This window comes from Labrus bergylta, chromosome 8 (genome assembly GCF_963930695.1).
Source record: "Labrus bergylta chromosome 8, fLabBer1.1, whole genome shotgun sequence".
Lineage (NCBI taxonomy): Eukaryota > Metazoa > Chordata > Actinopteri > Labriformes > Labridae > Labrus > Labrus bergylta.
The window spans coordinates 17,848,809-17,863,150 of record NC_089202.1 but is presented as its reverse complement, the minus strand read 5'-3'; the positions used below and the strand labels follow the sequence as shown (position 1 = coordinate 17,863,150).

Sequence of the window (14,342 nt, the reverse complement as noted above, 5' to 3'; positions counted from 1 at the left end):
ACTTCCTACAGAGTGAGACAAGTATTTTGCTGAAGTTGCTCTGCCTCACCTTTAGATTTGCTGAAGCCTGGATTAGCATCTTGCACTTTTAAAGACAAGTTTACAGATTGCACTTTAACCCCTAAACAGAAGTGTAGGTTACTTTATCCATCCTAGAAGTTTTTCTTTTATTAATTTATGTTTATTTCTTTGTAATTTGTATATTTTTAGGAAGAAAACTAGGTTAAAACTGCAAATCGATTTTTTATTTTAGCCCTGTCTGCAATATAAGCTATAGCAGCCTTATGACCACTGCAGACCGTACGCATAAATCAGTGGTGCAGATAAAACAGTTTTTTTTCTGTCATATCTATATAAGCACGAGTATCTTCTTTCTCTGTGTGGACGGGGCTGATAGTCTCGCTGCCTTTTCAACGCTTTAGAGATGTGTTTTTGATCATAGTGAAAGCTTCTCCAGCATTCACGACAAAGAGAGAAATGATGCGAAAATAACTGTGTCCTGCATGTCGGTGTGAGATAGTAAAAAGAGGCAGACGAGGTTAGTTTGCAGATCTATGTTCACACTCTGCCGAAATAGGAATTATTTATTTATGGTCAAAAGAAAACTCCGTTTTTTTTTCTTCTGACATCTGAAGATTCTCAAAATGTCACCTGCTGAGTTTTTAGATTTGGTTGTTATTTTTGGAGCAGAGGAGCCTGATGTGACTTCAAATAAACTTTTCTGACGGGGGCCGACAGGTTGCATGGAAATAACCGAGTCGGTGACGGACTTGTAGCCAGACCACAATCATGCATGCACTCTTCTTTGGTGTTTTCGAACCAGAGGACAGAATCTTTGAAAGCACCAGCAGCAATCTGCAGATATGTTTTCCATTACACCGCTGCTTGTAATGCCTTCCTCATCTCCAGCAGATCGGGATCTCTGTCTGCTTTACCTCAGTAATGTGAATAAAGAGGAGGTGATGGCAGCTGTAGAAGAGACGCCGCTTTGTTCTCCCATTAAAAGCACACATTGGAATCAGGCTGAGTGACACTGAGTGAGGGATGTTTGCAGGATGATGAAGCACTCCGCAGGCTGCTCAAACCACTCTCACACTTTGTCATTATACTTCCACATTATGAATTCGCCGTGTCCGTCACATGTCTAATCAGACTCGAGGATGTGTCCTGAATCTGTTGAAAAAAGGGAAACAAGTGAGACAAACTAGCTCAGAGTGGATGTCAAGCAGAGAATAATGAAGAGGAGTCAAATGAAACCTTTGTATGATTAAGACGCTTTGCTGTGATACATCCAAAGATAAGACTGGTGGTAGTGTATATTTATCCTCTTGTCAACTAATGCTATTAAAAGACCAAACAGAAATGTATCAATCAGTATTAATTTAATTTCTGATATGCTGCCAAATCCTGAAACATCTTTCCCTCCGCGCCATTGAGCTCCGTTGTTGTCCAAATTAAACAAAAAGATGTCAGTGAGTCGAGCAGTGATACTGAGTGACATGTTTCTTCAAAATTGTGAACATTTTCTACTGTAGTTCATGTTGTGTCACAAGGATTTAAGGAGTACTATTTTCATTCCAGAGCAGGTAAATCGATTACAGGAAACATTATCAGGTACTCAAGTCAAACAAGAAAGCAACAATAAAAAAAAAGCAATAATCCTGTTAAAAAAATGGATGCCGGTAGCCTTGTGTTTGGTGTGTGTCAACTCTGCTTCTGTAAAAACCAACTTGAGTACAAAATGTTTGAAGTTTATGTTTGGAAGAGTTGCTCAATCCGGGGCATTGACTTATCTAATAACTTGTCCGAACTGAAAAATTATAAAATCGGAGACTATCGCATCCTTAGCATATCAAAATTAGCAAGAAAACTGTCAAACATTTGAATTCAGAATGCCAACCTGCTGCTTTAAATAAACTAACAACTCACTTTGCCGAGCTGTTGCTCTCGGTATTTTACAACTATGTGTTACTCAGACACCCAGATTGAAAGCTGAGACATGTTGACACACACTGTAGCAGGTATGACAGAGTGCACTGGACCATCTTCCTTGTGTTCCCTGAAGTGGGACTGAGACTTTTTATGGGTAAACAGAAGTGGCAGACCTAAAAAATGTTGCTCAAAGTGTCTCTCCTCTGGGCGCTGACGCTGATGTTTGCGGTGGGAGAGTCGACTGCGTGCCCGATGTGTGTCTTCAGCAGTTAAGAGCTGATAGAAAAGCCATTTGTGTCCGGCCTGCTGTCACCGTCCTGCAGGCAACTTCAAGGGAGAGGGAAAGAGAGCGACCTGTCGGCTGTCACACTGGATCAATGTCGGACTTTGAAAGTTGCACCATTATTCCATCTGAGCAGACAAAAAAAAAGGAAGTAGAAGAAGAAATGTTTTATCTTGGAATGTGTTGATATCTTTTCATTATTATGAGATAGACGAAGAAGCAGTGCTAACACACACACACACACACACACACACACACACACACACACACACACACACACAGTGGGATTACAGAAGCTCTTCAGTGACGGCGTTGACGTGATGAAGAGGATCTCAGTGTGTGGGTGAAGACGGATTCATGAACACGGCCCTTCATTTAGCCTGTGTGCTGCGTACAGTAAATCACAGAGCAGATGTCAGCCTAAAGGGTTTTACTCTAATTAATCAAGTCATTTAGAAACAAGCAGACATGAATAAACTACTTCTAAATAATCAGCCGCCCTGCGTTCTCTCTGTCAGCTACATGATGTGTTGCATATTCAACATTATGGCTGCATAAAAAAATAAAACACTTCATCCTTATCACAACATCAAATCAAATGAATGTTATTTATAGAGCACATTTTAAAAGAAATAAAATTAAGTAATACAAATGCCTAAAGAGAGGGGCGCTGGTGGCGCAGTAGTTAGTGTATGGAGGCTGTGGTCCTCCAAGCGGACCTGTGGCTCCTTTCCCACACGTCATTCCCTACTGTCTTTCCCTGAATTCCGGCTGTATCCACTGTCCTATCGCTATGATAAAAAAGGGACGAAAAGTAAAAGTACTTTGCTAGTTCACTGCATATCATATTGTTACAGCTGTATACGTTAGAACAATGTAGCAGCACATCGAGTATTTCAAAAATCATGCAGGCATAGTTTGCATGTGTTCAGATGTTGTGTGATTCCAAGAACAAAAGTATTGTATAGCCCTGAAGTGAAGCGCTACGGACAACTGAGGGAAGGTTTTGTGTGAGTGTGTGTGTGTGTGAACTGTTGGTGTGTGTGTGCCTGTGGGCCGGTTTCTACAGAAGCATCAGCAGTGATTGTGGTGGTGTTGGGAGAAAGGACCTCAGAGCAGAACCAGGACCAGGCGGAGGGTCATTAGTGTGCCTTTTGATAAAGCCGAGAGCCAGGGGACAGGAGAGGGAGTGTAGCACATTATTCAGAGACAGCTCTGTTTTATCCAAGTGAGTGTGTAGCACTCCTCTGATCCCCTCCTTCTGTTATAGAAAGGTTCTGTGAAAGCACAGTGCTGGGAGCTCTAGATAGAAGAATGTGAATAGAATATGTTTTTTTTTTTGTTTTTTTTAAGGCTTGACTTGCCTTCAGTAGGGGGCAGCAGCAGCAGGTCAGTCTGTGGGGACTTGGAACAGGAGGGTCTCCAGTTCAGGTGTAGATCAGACAATCTCCCTCTGAGCACAGCTAAGAACGCAGGACAGTGATCCCATCCTGCCCCTCGCGTAGGCATCTCATACATTAGTTGTTGTTGTTGTTGTTGTTGTCGTCGAATTTCCCCCTGGGATTAATAAAGTATTTCTGATTCTTAAAAATAAAGCATGTTAAGCACAACAGTGAGATCTCATATTGACTTATTTTTTAAGTTTCAGCGACGCGAGTGTTCACTCATTCATGTGTTTTGGGAAAAAGGAAGTCTAAAGGAAATAATTCCCCCAACACGCAGCAGAGTTTATTCAGTGAAGACACAGCAGTACATGTTTTCACTTTGTTTAGGTAAAAGCAGAGTCCTTATTTTTCAGACATTCTGGTTTCTATCTGTCTCTATAGCATTTGTTGTCTTTGTTTTCTCTTCTTTGCCCTTAATATATCTGCTGAGTCACTGCTCTGTATCTCTGCCTCACTCTCTCTCTCTCTCTCTCTCTCTCTGACTGTGCTTTGTTTTCGTCTAGACTCTGTTTCCCTCTGTGTTTACCACGTCTGTCTCCTCTTCATCACTCTCTCTATACTCCCTCTTGTCTTCAAAGCTTTCTTGTACGACTATCTGCTTTTTTCTTCCCGCCTCTGCTCTGCTACCCAAACCCCCTTTTTTGTCTCCTTAGAAATTCCTCATTGTGCAAATTTCAATGTCTCACCCCCACTCTTTTTTTTTTTTTTAATCTCTTTTTGTTTTTTTCTAAATATTGTTCCCACGGCTTTGTGGAGATTTTTTGTGACTGATAATCTGTCGTCTGCCTTGGCCTCAGAGACTGGCTGGTTGGAGATGGGCAGAAAGAGGAGCTCTAAATGGACTGTTGTAGATTACATCTGTGAAATTGCTTTAAATCCGGCTGGGGTTCTGTTGGAGCAGGCCTTATGTTTCATATAATTAGCTTTAGAGGGAGAGCTAAGGGAAATGTGTGCAGGCCTGTGGTTTCTTGGCTGTGACAGTGATTTATTTTTAAGCTTGAACGAGATGACGGGCCCTGTTTTGCTCTTTGTAAGTTATATAGCTGTTAGGATTATTGTTAAAGTTAAAGACAAAAGTAACAATAGAACATGCACACAAGTTTTATGCACGTTGCTTGTCTAGTAACCGATTTTATTTTTGTCTTTGCAGATGTTCAAGAGTAAAGCACTGGAGCTGGGAGAGAAGCTGCTGCCTGCCTTCAACACTCCGACAGGAATCCCCCGAGGAGTCATCAACCTGGGGAGGTGAGTCTCAGTACCAGCCTTCACCTCCAACCGTCCTTCATCCTGGATAAAAGATGATATCAAGTTGTCACGCTGGCTTGCATTAATCAGAGCTCAGGTAGTTTGTCAATCTTTGAAACCAGAGGCAGAGGAAAATCCAAAAGCTTGAGCGTGCAAGATGTCAACATATATTGTATACTTAAATGCTCATATGGTATTGAAGCCTCCTCTGGTCCAAAGTTAAGACTTAAAACTGAATATAAACTTGCAGTTATTTACATTTGTTGGGGCTGCTTGGCATTTTATTGACACTGAGTCAGACTGAGCTTTAGAATTAATATGACATTTAGATAACGCTAAATCTGTGTTCACTATCGCTTTGACAGATCACATTGAAAATATTTGCACGTTTTTAAACGAGTCGTGTCAATTTTTAATCCGTTCTAAACCATTACCTTTCTAATCTCAAACCTGTATTGACGTGATCGTGTTAATGTCACGGACATGCATCACAACTTCAAGCCATTTGAAGAGCATTAATACTGTGAGCTTCACAGCATGTCTGGATCTGGGCTCGACCCTTTGGTACCCAGGAATGAGGATAACAAACCTTAAAACTTCTATTAATAGCCCAGGTTTCTACTGACTTCAGTTTATGAAATGACCCTAACTTTATCTGGGACAGGTGTCAATATGAGGGGGGAATTTAAAGGAGATCTATTATACACACTTTCACTATTAATGATGTCAGTCTGGGACACCCATTGAGCAGCGTTACTAGATGTGTAGCTCAAAAACCTCCTTATTTATCTTATACTGGCGTCAGTAAAATCTCTAATTTCAGACTCTGCCTGAAACGGTTTATTTTAGCTACTGTCTCTTTAAAGCCCCCCCTCCCCACGTGCCCACTTTTTTTCTGATTGGCCAGCTCTGTTGGCCTTACGTTACCTCTGTTTCTCTGAGTCTGGATTTGGGTTTAACTCTCTTAACGTTGTAATGAGGATAACAATGATGCCTTCTTTGTTTTGAATGAATAAACAAAGACGTGGGATAAAAAGCACTGACAACTTGATGAGTGTTGTTAAAAGTTCAGTGTGAGTTACTGTGACTTCACCGCTGAATGCCTGATTAAAACGCCAGAATAATGAATGACTAACAATTGAAAGATTATATAATAAGACCGGATCTACAGCATTATGCTAATTAAATAATCTTTGACCATAACAGTAAAAAACCCCTTTTAGGTCTTTCTATTAAGAGTTTGATCAAGTATCAAAGGGACCTTCCAATCTGTTCAAAACCATGAATATTTTAATCTGCACTGACACCATGTCACACACACACTGATATTACAGAACATTTTCATCTCACTGCACATTGTTAGTCGTCTGGATTTATTTTACATTTCTAGGAATAAGGATAATACATTTCCCTCTTTTTATTTTGTATCATCGGCTATTTTGTATCATCGGCTGTGGCTCAGTTGGTAGAGTCGTCGCCTCTTAACTGGAGGGTCGAGGCTTCAATCCCCAGTTGAGCAACATGTCCAATGTGTCCTTGGGCAAGACACTTAATCCTGAATTGCTCCCGCTGCTTCAGTGGCGGTGTATGAATGGGATTAGTTACTTCTGATGACACTACATAGCAATCACTACCATCAGTGTGTGAAAGCGTATGAATGGGTTGGTGTGACCTGCGGTGTAAAAGCGCTTTGAGTAGTCAGAAGACGAGAAAAGCGCTATATAAGCTCCAGTCCGTCATAATTAAATAACAAACTGAATGTAAAAGTCAAACTTTCATCCCAAACCTGACTTTACGTCTGTTTCTCTTTGTGTCTGGATTTTGGTTCAACCTTTCTAATGCATGAGAAGGGGAAATGAATGTGCTTCTTTCATTTTTGTAAATATAGATTTTTACTTTAGAGGACTAGCTTTGTATTTTTGATGTAGGGTTGTACAAGGTGCTTAAATGGGTTTGCTCGCGGAAAAGTAAAGCTCTGTGAATTCTGCCAATACATCGTACATTAACCCCGACTATAATGTCCTTGCAATAAGTTGCAGATCTTTAAGGCTAGACAGTTAGCTAACAACGGTAAGTCCTCCAAAAAAAATGACAAAGCATAACTTTTTAGTGATTGTAGAATTCACAGTATTCTTTTTCCTTTTTTTGGTAAAACTGCAATAAAGCACAAATAAAACAGTACATAAAAAAAACAGAAAATAAGGCACAAGTGACAATGAGCTAACATAAACATGCTTAGTCATGCTGCTAGCTTACAGCTTGGGTAGCTATCAATTTAATAAAATGTAATTGTCACTCTGTCAACTTAAAACTTCACTCTGCCTCTGTATACAGAAGAACACAAACTATACTAGCAGACATTTAGAGTCCAAGGCGACCATGTGGAAGATCATTTTGCAGAAGGTGTAGCAACTGCTGTTTGTACTCCACAGCACTGAAAGGGTCTCGCATGCTCCCAATGCTCAATACACTTAAACAACCGATGTCAAAACATAACTTAACTCAAACAATATTAAATGTCATTGTATTTTAGCTTCTTTTTTTTAATGAGCAAAAATAAGGGGAGCAAAGTACCTTCCATAGCCTTCTGTTCGTACCTGCACTCCTGCAGTTTTTTCAATAGAGGGGCTGAGCTGACCAACATCTCCGATGGCTAATATAGTTACTATTAGTACCTCATTCAACCCCACTTCATAAATACCAAACTATCCTTTAACACAGTGATGGTCAAACTGTGATCGCTGTCCTGACTAAACCCTCTCATTCTCATTAAGACCCAGCAGTTTGTAAAAATTAACAACACGTATATTTTTTTACACTTACTATTTAGGTTTTCTTTGAGCCTTGATCTACAATATTATAAACTCTATACCTTGTCCTTTTACCTGAACTGTGAAACTCTTTTTAAGTCAGTTTTTAAAGACTTAATTAAAGCCTACAGGATACTCTCCTCCTCTTCTTATTTTCTAATCTTACAAGAAACTTCCTGGCACCTCTGTCGTCCACCTGCTTCCAATTAACCCAGCAGCCAACCGGACAGCTGCTGGTGGATTTAATTACCTTTTTCTACACTTAATTCCTGCTTCATCACCAGCATGGGTCTGTGGTACAGATGGGCAGGAGGAACCAGGATGCCCACAGTCTGCTCGTACTTGGTCTATGGAGTGACATGCAGACACACAAATATGCATATCCACTCTGTGCAATCACACACACACACACACACACACACACACACACACACACACACACACACACACACACACGTCAGTTTAGAAGAGAACATATGCAGTGTGTAACAGAACATAAACAGGCTGTGGGTTCAGTTCTGCTGCTCAGTCTGCGGCTCTGACAGTGCGTGGGAAGTATGTCCTGATATCCTGTATAAGCGATGTGCTTTTGTGCGTTACTTGGTGTTAGAGTGTCATGTTACTGTGTGTGTGTTTGTGTATGAGGCCTGCCAAATGTCCGTTCTAAACTGAGCTTGCTCCTGTTCACTTCTCATCACACAGCAGATCTCGACAGACGACTTTTTTTTTTATAGTGCTGAAACCATTTGCAGAAAAGTTTATCGATCAGTTGATAGAAATGACTCCAATGAAGTGGTGATTTTTCAGCAATTGCATTAAGCTGCTTCACGTTAACCTGTAATAGACTAAATATCGGAACGTTTTGGACAGCTTGATCGTAAAAATAAATTTGATTCAAAACAGCTATTAAAACATTGGGGAAATAATCAGATGCTTTAACCTGAATTGAAATCATTCGCTTATTAGACAGACTTTTCTCATCATTTTGCGGGTTTGTAGACGGACTAGAGACACATATTAGTGTTAGAAAAACATTGTAAAGTGTATTTTGAACAACATGTGACCTTTAAGTGAGGTACTCTTCACTAACAAAATCTTACGAACCCACAACAACAGACAGGTCACTCCTCCTTTAGCTTCCTTTTTTATAAAAGCTGGAACTGGAAGAGGTGCTCCACACTGTGCAGACATTTTTTTGTTTTACCTCTGCTGATGTTCTGTATTATATTAAGGAGAACCAACAAAAGCACGGCTATCGAAAAAGTACTCTCAGGCGCCCACAGTTGGATGTTTTCAAACAAAGACAAAACACTCTGTGGACACTCTGAGACCTTGTGAAGTGTGTAACTTAGTCAACCTTGAATAATTTAAGCACTTATGATTATATCCAAAAAAAAAAAGGCTGATTCCCCTGACACATTTTGCCTGGAATGTGAGATTGATTTAAGTTTTTTAAATAAATTTCAGCATAACAGTGTTTGTTACTGCTGATGAAGAGATTGACAGATGAGCGTCAGTTTTTGCGCTTACCCCCGTTTTCAAACACACACTCCCTCCACCCTTCACCTCAGCTTTGATTCTTCGACTCAATCATCTTAAAGGAAGACTCAGATGTGACTCGAGCTAGAGCCACTAATGATGTAGCCTCCCAAACTTTTAATGGATGTATGCACGTTGATGGCGAGCTCTTTGATTCCTCTCTGCCCTCACACAACAGCCACCTCGCACCTTTTTCCTCTCCCTTCATCTTCTCCCCTTCTTACAAACTCTGCTCATTTCATTACCGGTTTTTTGATCTCCTCCAGCATCTATTAGAGGACATGTGAAGTCTCTCGGGCATAGAGTCTTCCCTCAGCTAATCATTGGCTCTAAAACTACACATTTACTCAAAGTAAGATTTCATCTATACTCTCTTCCTGTTCATTTTTCCTGGGTAACTTTTAAGACCTAAAGAATACAGGAAATCTGCTGTGATGATGAGATGAGGGAAATAAAACTTCCATAACGGCTTGCAACAATAAATTTACTGAATCAAGATAAAGTTCCTTTCACAGACCTCTGCTGTGTTTATTTTTAGCCGTCTGAAATCTAATTTGCATAACATTATCTAATTAATGTTTATGAAATGCAAGCCAGGTCTGCCAAGTTTTATATATTTAAATTCAACTTAATTTAAACTGATTGAATCAAAACATCAGCCTGTAGCTCAATCTGAAACAGCCAATTTATTATGTAAGAATTCAATCAGGGACAAAACACGAGGCGTGCAAATAAACACAAAGGTGATGCTGCGTTACGTTTTTGGTAGTTTTAAAAAGTTAACTTCTTAGATTTAACAGGAGTTTCTTAATAAGCCCAAAATGTCAAAATAACCTCGTTAAAATGTTGCATGTAACACCTTTAATCATGTAGTCTGACACCTACCCGGTGGCAGCATTTTCAGACATTAAAAATCACTACAGAGAAATGTTCAGTCTGGTCACTGATGGTCTGCTTTGATTTTATAGGTCAAATAGATAGGTCAGTATTCATTTAAGTCTCTTATGTAACCTGTAAAGAACTCCTCACTGGAGCTTTAAATGTATCCACATGAACTGTTTGTATGAATGAAACCTTAAGAAAGGAAGGGCCTAATTATAAGGATCTTAAAAGACAAAAAACGCGCGACCATTGGACAGTAGTTGTGTTTTTGATCTGTAATCTGTGATCACCACTCTGCACTTTATCTATGAAGCTATTTGCACATTGTAATTATTGTTTTCGCTAAACGTATTGTTTGTAAACTGTTTCTTAATCATGTAATATTTATTATGATGTGTGCAGCTGCCCTCTTGGCCAGGTCACCCTTTTGAAAGAGATCTTGATTTCAATTAGTTAATTACCTGGTTAAATAAAGGTAAACAAAAAAAAAAGTAAGGTGCTGTAAGTAGTTATACTCTGGTCTTGACATTAAGTTGAAAGATTCAGTTTTGTCCTACACTCTCCTGCAAGTTGTAAATGATGTTGTCCTTTAAATCATTTATAACAGTTCTTGAAACATGTTCTTATTTGCCCATGCATAAAAAACCTGCTGATTTTCAGACAGTCGTCTGCCATATCGTTTATAACTGTGCACAGGTCTCTTTGACTTTGTGAGACATATGCAATATGAGATCTGAAATAAGTTGTTACCTTGGAGACACATAAAGAAACAGGTGTTCATTGAGATGTGTCCAGCTGTCTATTTGTGTTTGCATTCCTAAATCACTTTTTAATACCGGATTTCAACCGTCACCCTCCAGATGTGTGTCCCCTAAATCCACTGCTCTGCTACCTTTATCTTATTTATGTATGCAGAGTCATGTTATGAGAGTGTTTGTACCTGCAGAGATGTCTGCAGGTTACGGCCAGGATACTTAGTCTTCTTGTTTGTTTCTCATCTCTGTTGCAGTGGCACCAGTTGGAGCTGGGGCTGGGCCTCAGCCGGGAGTAGCATCCTGGCTGAGTTTGGAACGCTCCACCTCGAGTTCGTCCATCTGTCGGAGCTCTCTAACAACCCCATCTACACAGAGAAGGTATGAGTAGTACACTAGATCACACCTCTTCTTGTTCTTCAGTTCTGCAGTCAGTCAAAGGGTTTGAGAGTGATGGGTGAGGATTTTCAATTTCATGCTTAATTCTATTTAGAACAATCTAATCAGAATACTTACAACAAGAAATCTAATTCATAACAAAAGTCTTCAAAAGGGTTAGCAGAATGCGGCAAAACTAACTGTGAGATTTTATCAATGATGGCCACAGATATTTCTAAATTAAATCCTATAGGAGGGTTTTGTTGTATGTTCTGCAGTTTCACAGAGATCTACATTTAATGTGACTAAGGGCCATTTCAGAGGAAGATTTTCCAGTCTTAAAGGGATAGTTCAGTATTATTGAAGTATGAGATACTTGTCATAGTCAGTGTATAAGGTCAGGAGAACATGTGATGCCTGCGGAAGAACATGAATGTGTTGCACCAAAGTAGTGCTCAAACAAAGTGGCTTGCTGACAGTAAAGTCAAGTGCTGATCAATTTTTAAAATTGGCGTTCATTTACATCGTCATAGATTTTTACTTCGCTTTTTCTTAACATTAGATGAATAAAATGGTAAAAACTGCCCCATCTGAAGCGATGTATAGCATAGCTTCGACGCGCAGTATGTAAATTCTGCTGCCAGGGGGCTCTCAATCAAAACAAAAACAAAGATGACATGGAGGCTGGCAGGGAATCATGGGAGTGATTCATGCCGTTCCACCACCCCCACCCCTGATGACAACATCTCCAAGCCGACCGTAGTCAAGACGATGGGGCGAAACAGACCTGATGAAGAGAATATGTTTACAGACGATGTATCCAAATATAATTGACATGATGTTTTTATCACAACAGCACACACAGCAGCAGTACGGCAGCTTTCAGCAGCAGCAGCTCCTGTTTCCTTGTGCAGCAGTCTTTGACGTAACATCCGGCGTTTCCATGGCAATGATAAACATGTCATGTCTGTCATGGCATTAATTAAGATGTTTTAGTGTAGAAATTATACATATGACACCTTTCAGTGCTGACACTCCTGCTAGTTTCTCAATAAAAGTGCGGAGCTGACTGGAACCTCATGTGGTTATTACGTTTACTTTTGATGAAGTACTTCATACGACCCCAAAAATACCAAACTATCCCTCAATAGTGATGATTGCTATGCTGTATTCGGTTGATATTCTGTGGTTCCTTTGCAGGTGATGAACATCAGAAAACTACTGAACAAGATTGAGAAACCACACGGCCTGTACCCAAACTTCCTCAGTCCAGTCAGCGGCAACTGGGTCCAACGTAAGTACTGTTTTTTGTCGGCTTAAACACCTGTGAAATTAACTCCAGATTAGGAGCAAATGAGGGATAAAGAGAGGAAATTAATCTGTAACGAAGGCCAAGGTCAATGGCTATCTTACAGTATTAGGGGGAAAAAAAGGGATTTAAGAGCGACCTGACTGACAAATCCACCTCTAAGCTGCTCTGGGAAGGTCATTCTTTATACCTAAGAGGTATTAGAAGAAATGTGCTTCCCCTCCGACGTGCATCAAGATTACAGTAGCACACTTTGAGTTCAACGTGTGTCATTTTAAATGTTACCTTCCGACATGTCTGATTTCCTTATTTGGCATTCACAACACTGACAGACCTGCTGCTCTTCCATGTCAACCATCCATCCGTCTACTTCCTTTTTCATTTTTAATATCAGGCTCATAGCAACGACTAAATGACTCCCATTGCTCTGGGTTATTAAAATGATAATGAATTCAATTACTTGAGGAAATTGGATCTTTCGGATTTACCTGAAAGCAGGAGAAGAAAATACGACACTGGGCCTGAAAAGCTTGTAATCTGTATGATTACAGAGGCTAATTGTTGTAAGTGAGTGTGTTCAAAGGCAGTGCTGTATATTTGTTATCACCACCAAGTAAAAGAAATCTTTTGCTTCACAGCTCTCTCTCTCTCTTGTCTGTCAGTGTCAGGGACAAACACCGCAGCACTTTGATAACCTTGCGGGGGAGTAAGCAAAGGTGATGTGTGCATGCCATGAGTGGATAGATTTAGCCTCATGTACGCCTCCACTGCAATATCATATTCATCTTTATGAATTTGAATGTGGACTCGGAGCAGGCAGCAGGAAAATCAACAGCCACTTATTTCAATTTTTCACTCACAGGCTTGAAGTGTGTTACATAATGTAAGTTCGAGTTTTCAAATAAACTATTTTCTACCGTCAGTGAACAGGGAGTGTGTGGTTTCACAGAACATGATCGTACAAACCACCAATTACCCAAGAGCCAAAAACAGAGAGAGACAGAATTCAGACAATACTCTGAGAATAGAGACGCATAGTTTAGAAGTTTTACTACAAGACATGAACACTTTTTGTCACACTGTAAATCAAGAAAAGCAGGCAGGGGCTTGTCACATTAGTTTGATGGAACAACAGAACATTACAAGCTCCTGAAAATATCTAGATCGTTTAAGGAGGACAGCTCCGGATATTGTTCTGACCTGGCTGTTCACATTATGCTCCTCGTCGAGGGAGACTATCCCTGTCACATTCGGGGGGGGGGGGGGAGCTGTAAAAAAAAAAAAAGGATGCAGAAGTAGCGTCGGAGCAGAAAAAATGAAACAAAAAATGTGGCTGTTTGCGTTCAGAAGTACAGCTCCCCCGGCAAATATAAGCAGTTTTTTGCAAGTGTGAAAACCCTATAAGGATATTTCTTCCTACATAAAATGTATTATTTAATAAATCCTTTGGCATAACAATAGCAAGAGTATAAATGTTTAATAGCAACCAGAGCAACCATATTTTTTAATCCAGCCAATCATCATTTCCTTTAGAGCTTTTATCCTCTAGTACAACTCCGACTTCTCCAAGTTTGTTTAAGCTGTTAATAAAAGTAGAATGTGGTTTCTTTGAAACTCTGTGTTTAATTGCAAACAGACAACACTGAGAAATGAAATTAATTGATATCAGAATCAGAAATGCGGGGGGACTTGTTTTCTTTGTGCTTTTTTCAATCTGATACGGGCTTTCAATGTTTATTCAGATGATCACATTCTGTTTTATGACAT

General features: G+C 39.9%; 1 protein-coding gene across 3 annotated transcripts in view; it reads left to right on the top strand.

The window, feature by feature from the left end:
• Positions 1 to 14,342, top strand: part of LOC109983706 (mannosyl-oligosaccharide 1,2-alpha-mannosidase IA) — a 201,645-nt gene that overhangs the window by 170,710 nt on the left and 16,593 nt on the right. For 2 of the 3 annotated variants that reach the window (XM_020633533.3, XM_065958216.1), the window contains exons 5-7: positions 4,811 to 4,905; positions 11,143 to 11,269; positions 12,467 to 12,560. In XM_020633533.3, coding sequence (XP_020489189.1) covers positions 4,811 to 4,905; positions 11,143 to 11,269; positions 12,467 to 12,560 — 316 coding nt within the window. The remainder of the gene's footprint in view (positions 1 to 4,810; positions 4,906 to 11,142; positions 11,270 to 12,466; positions 12,561 to 14,342) is intronic. The other variant, XM_020633534.3, reaches the window with a different exon arrangement.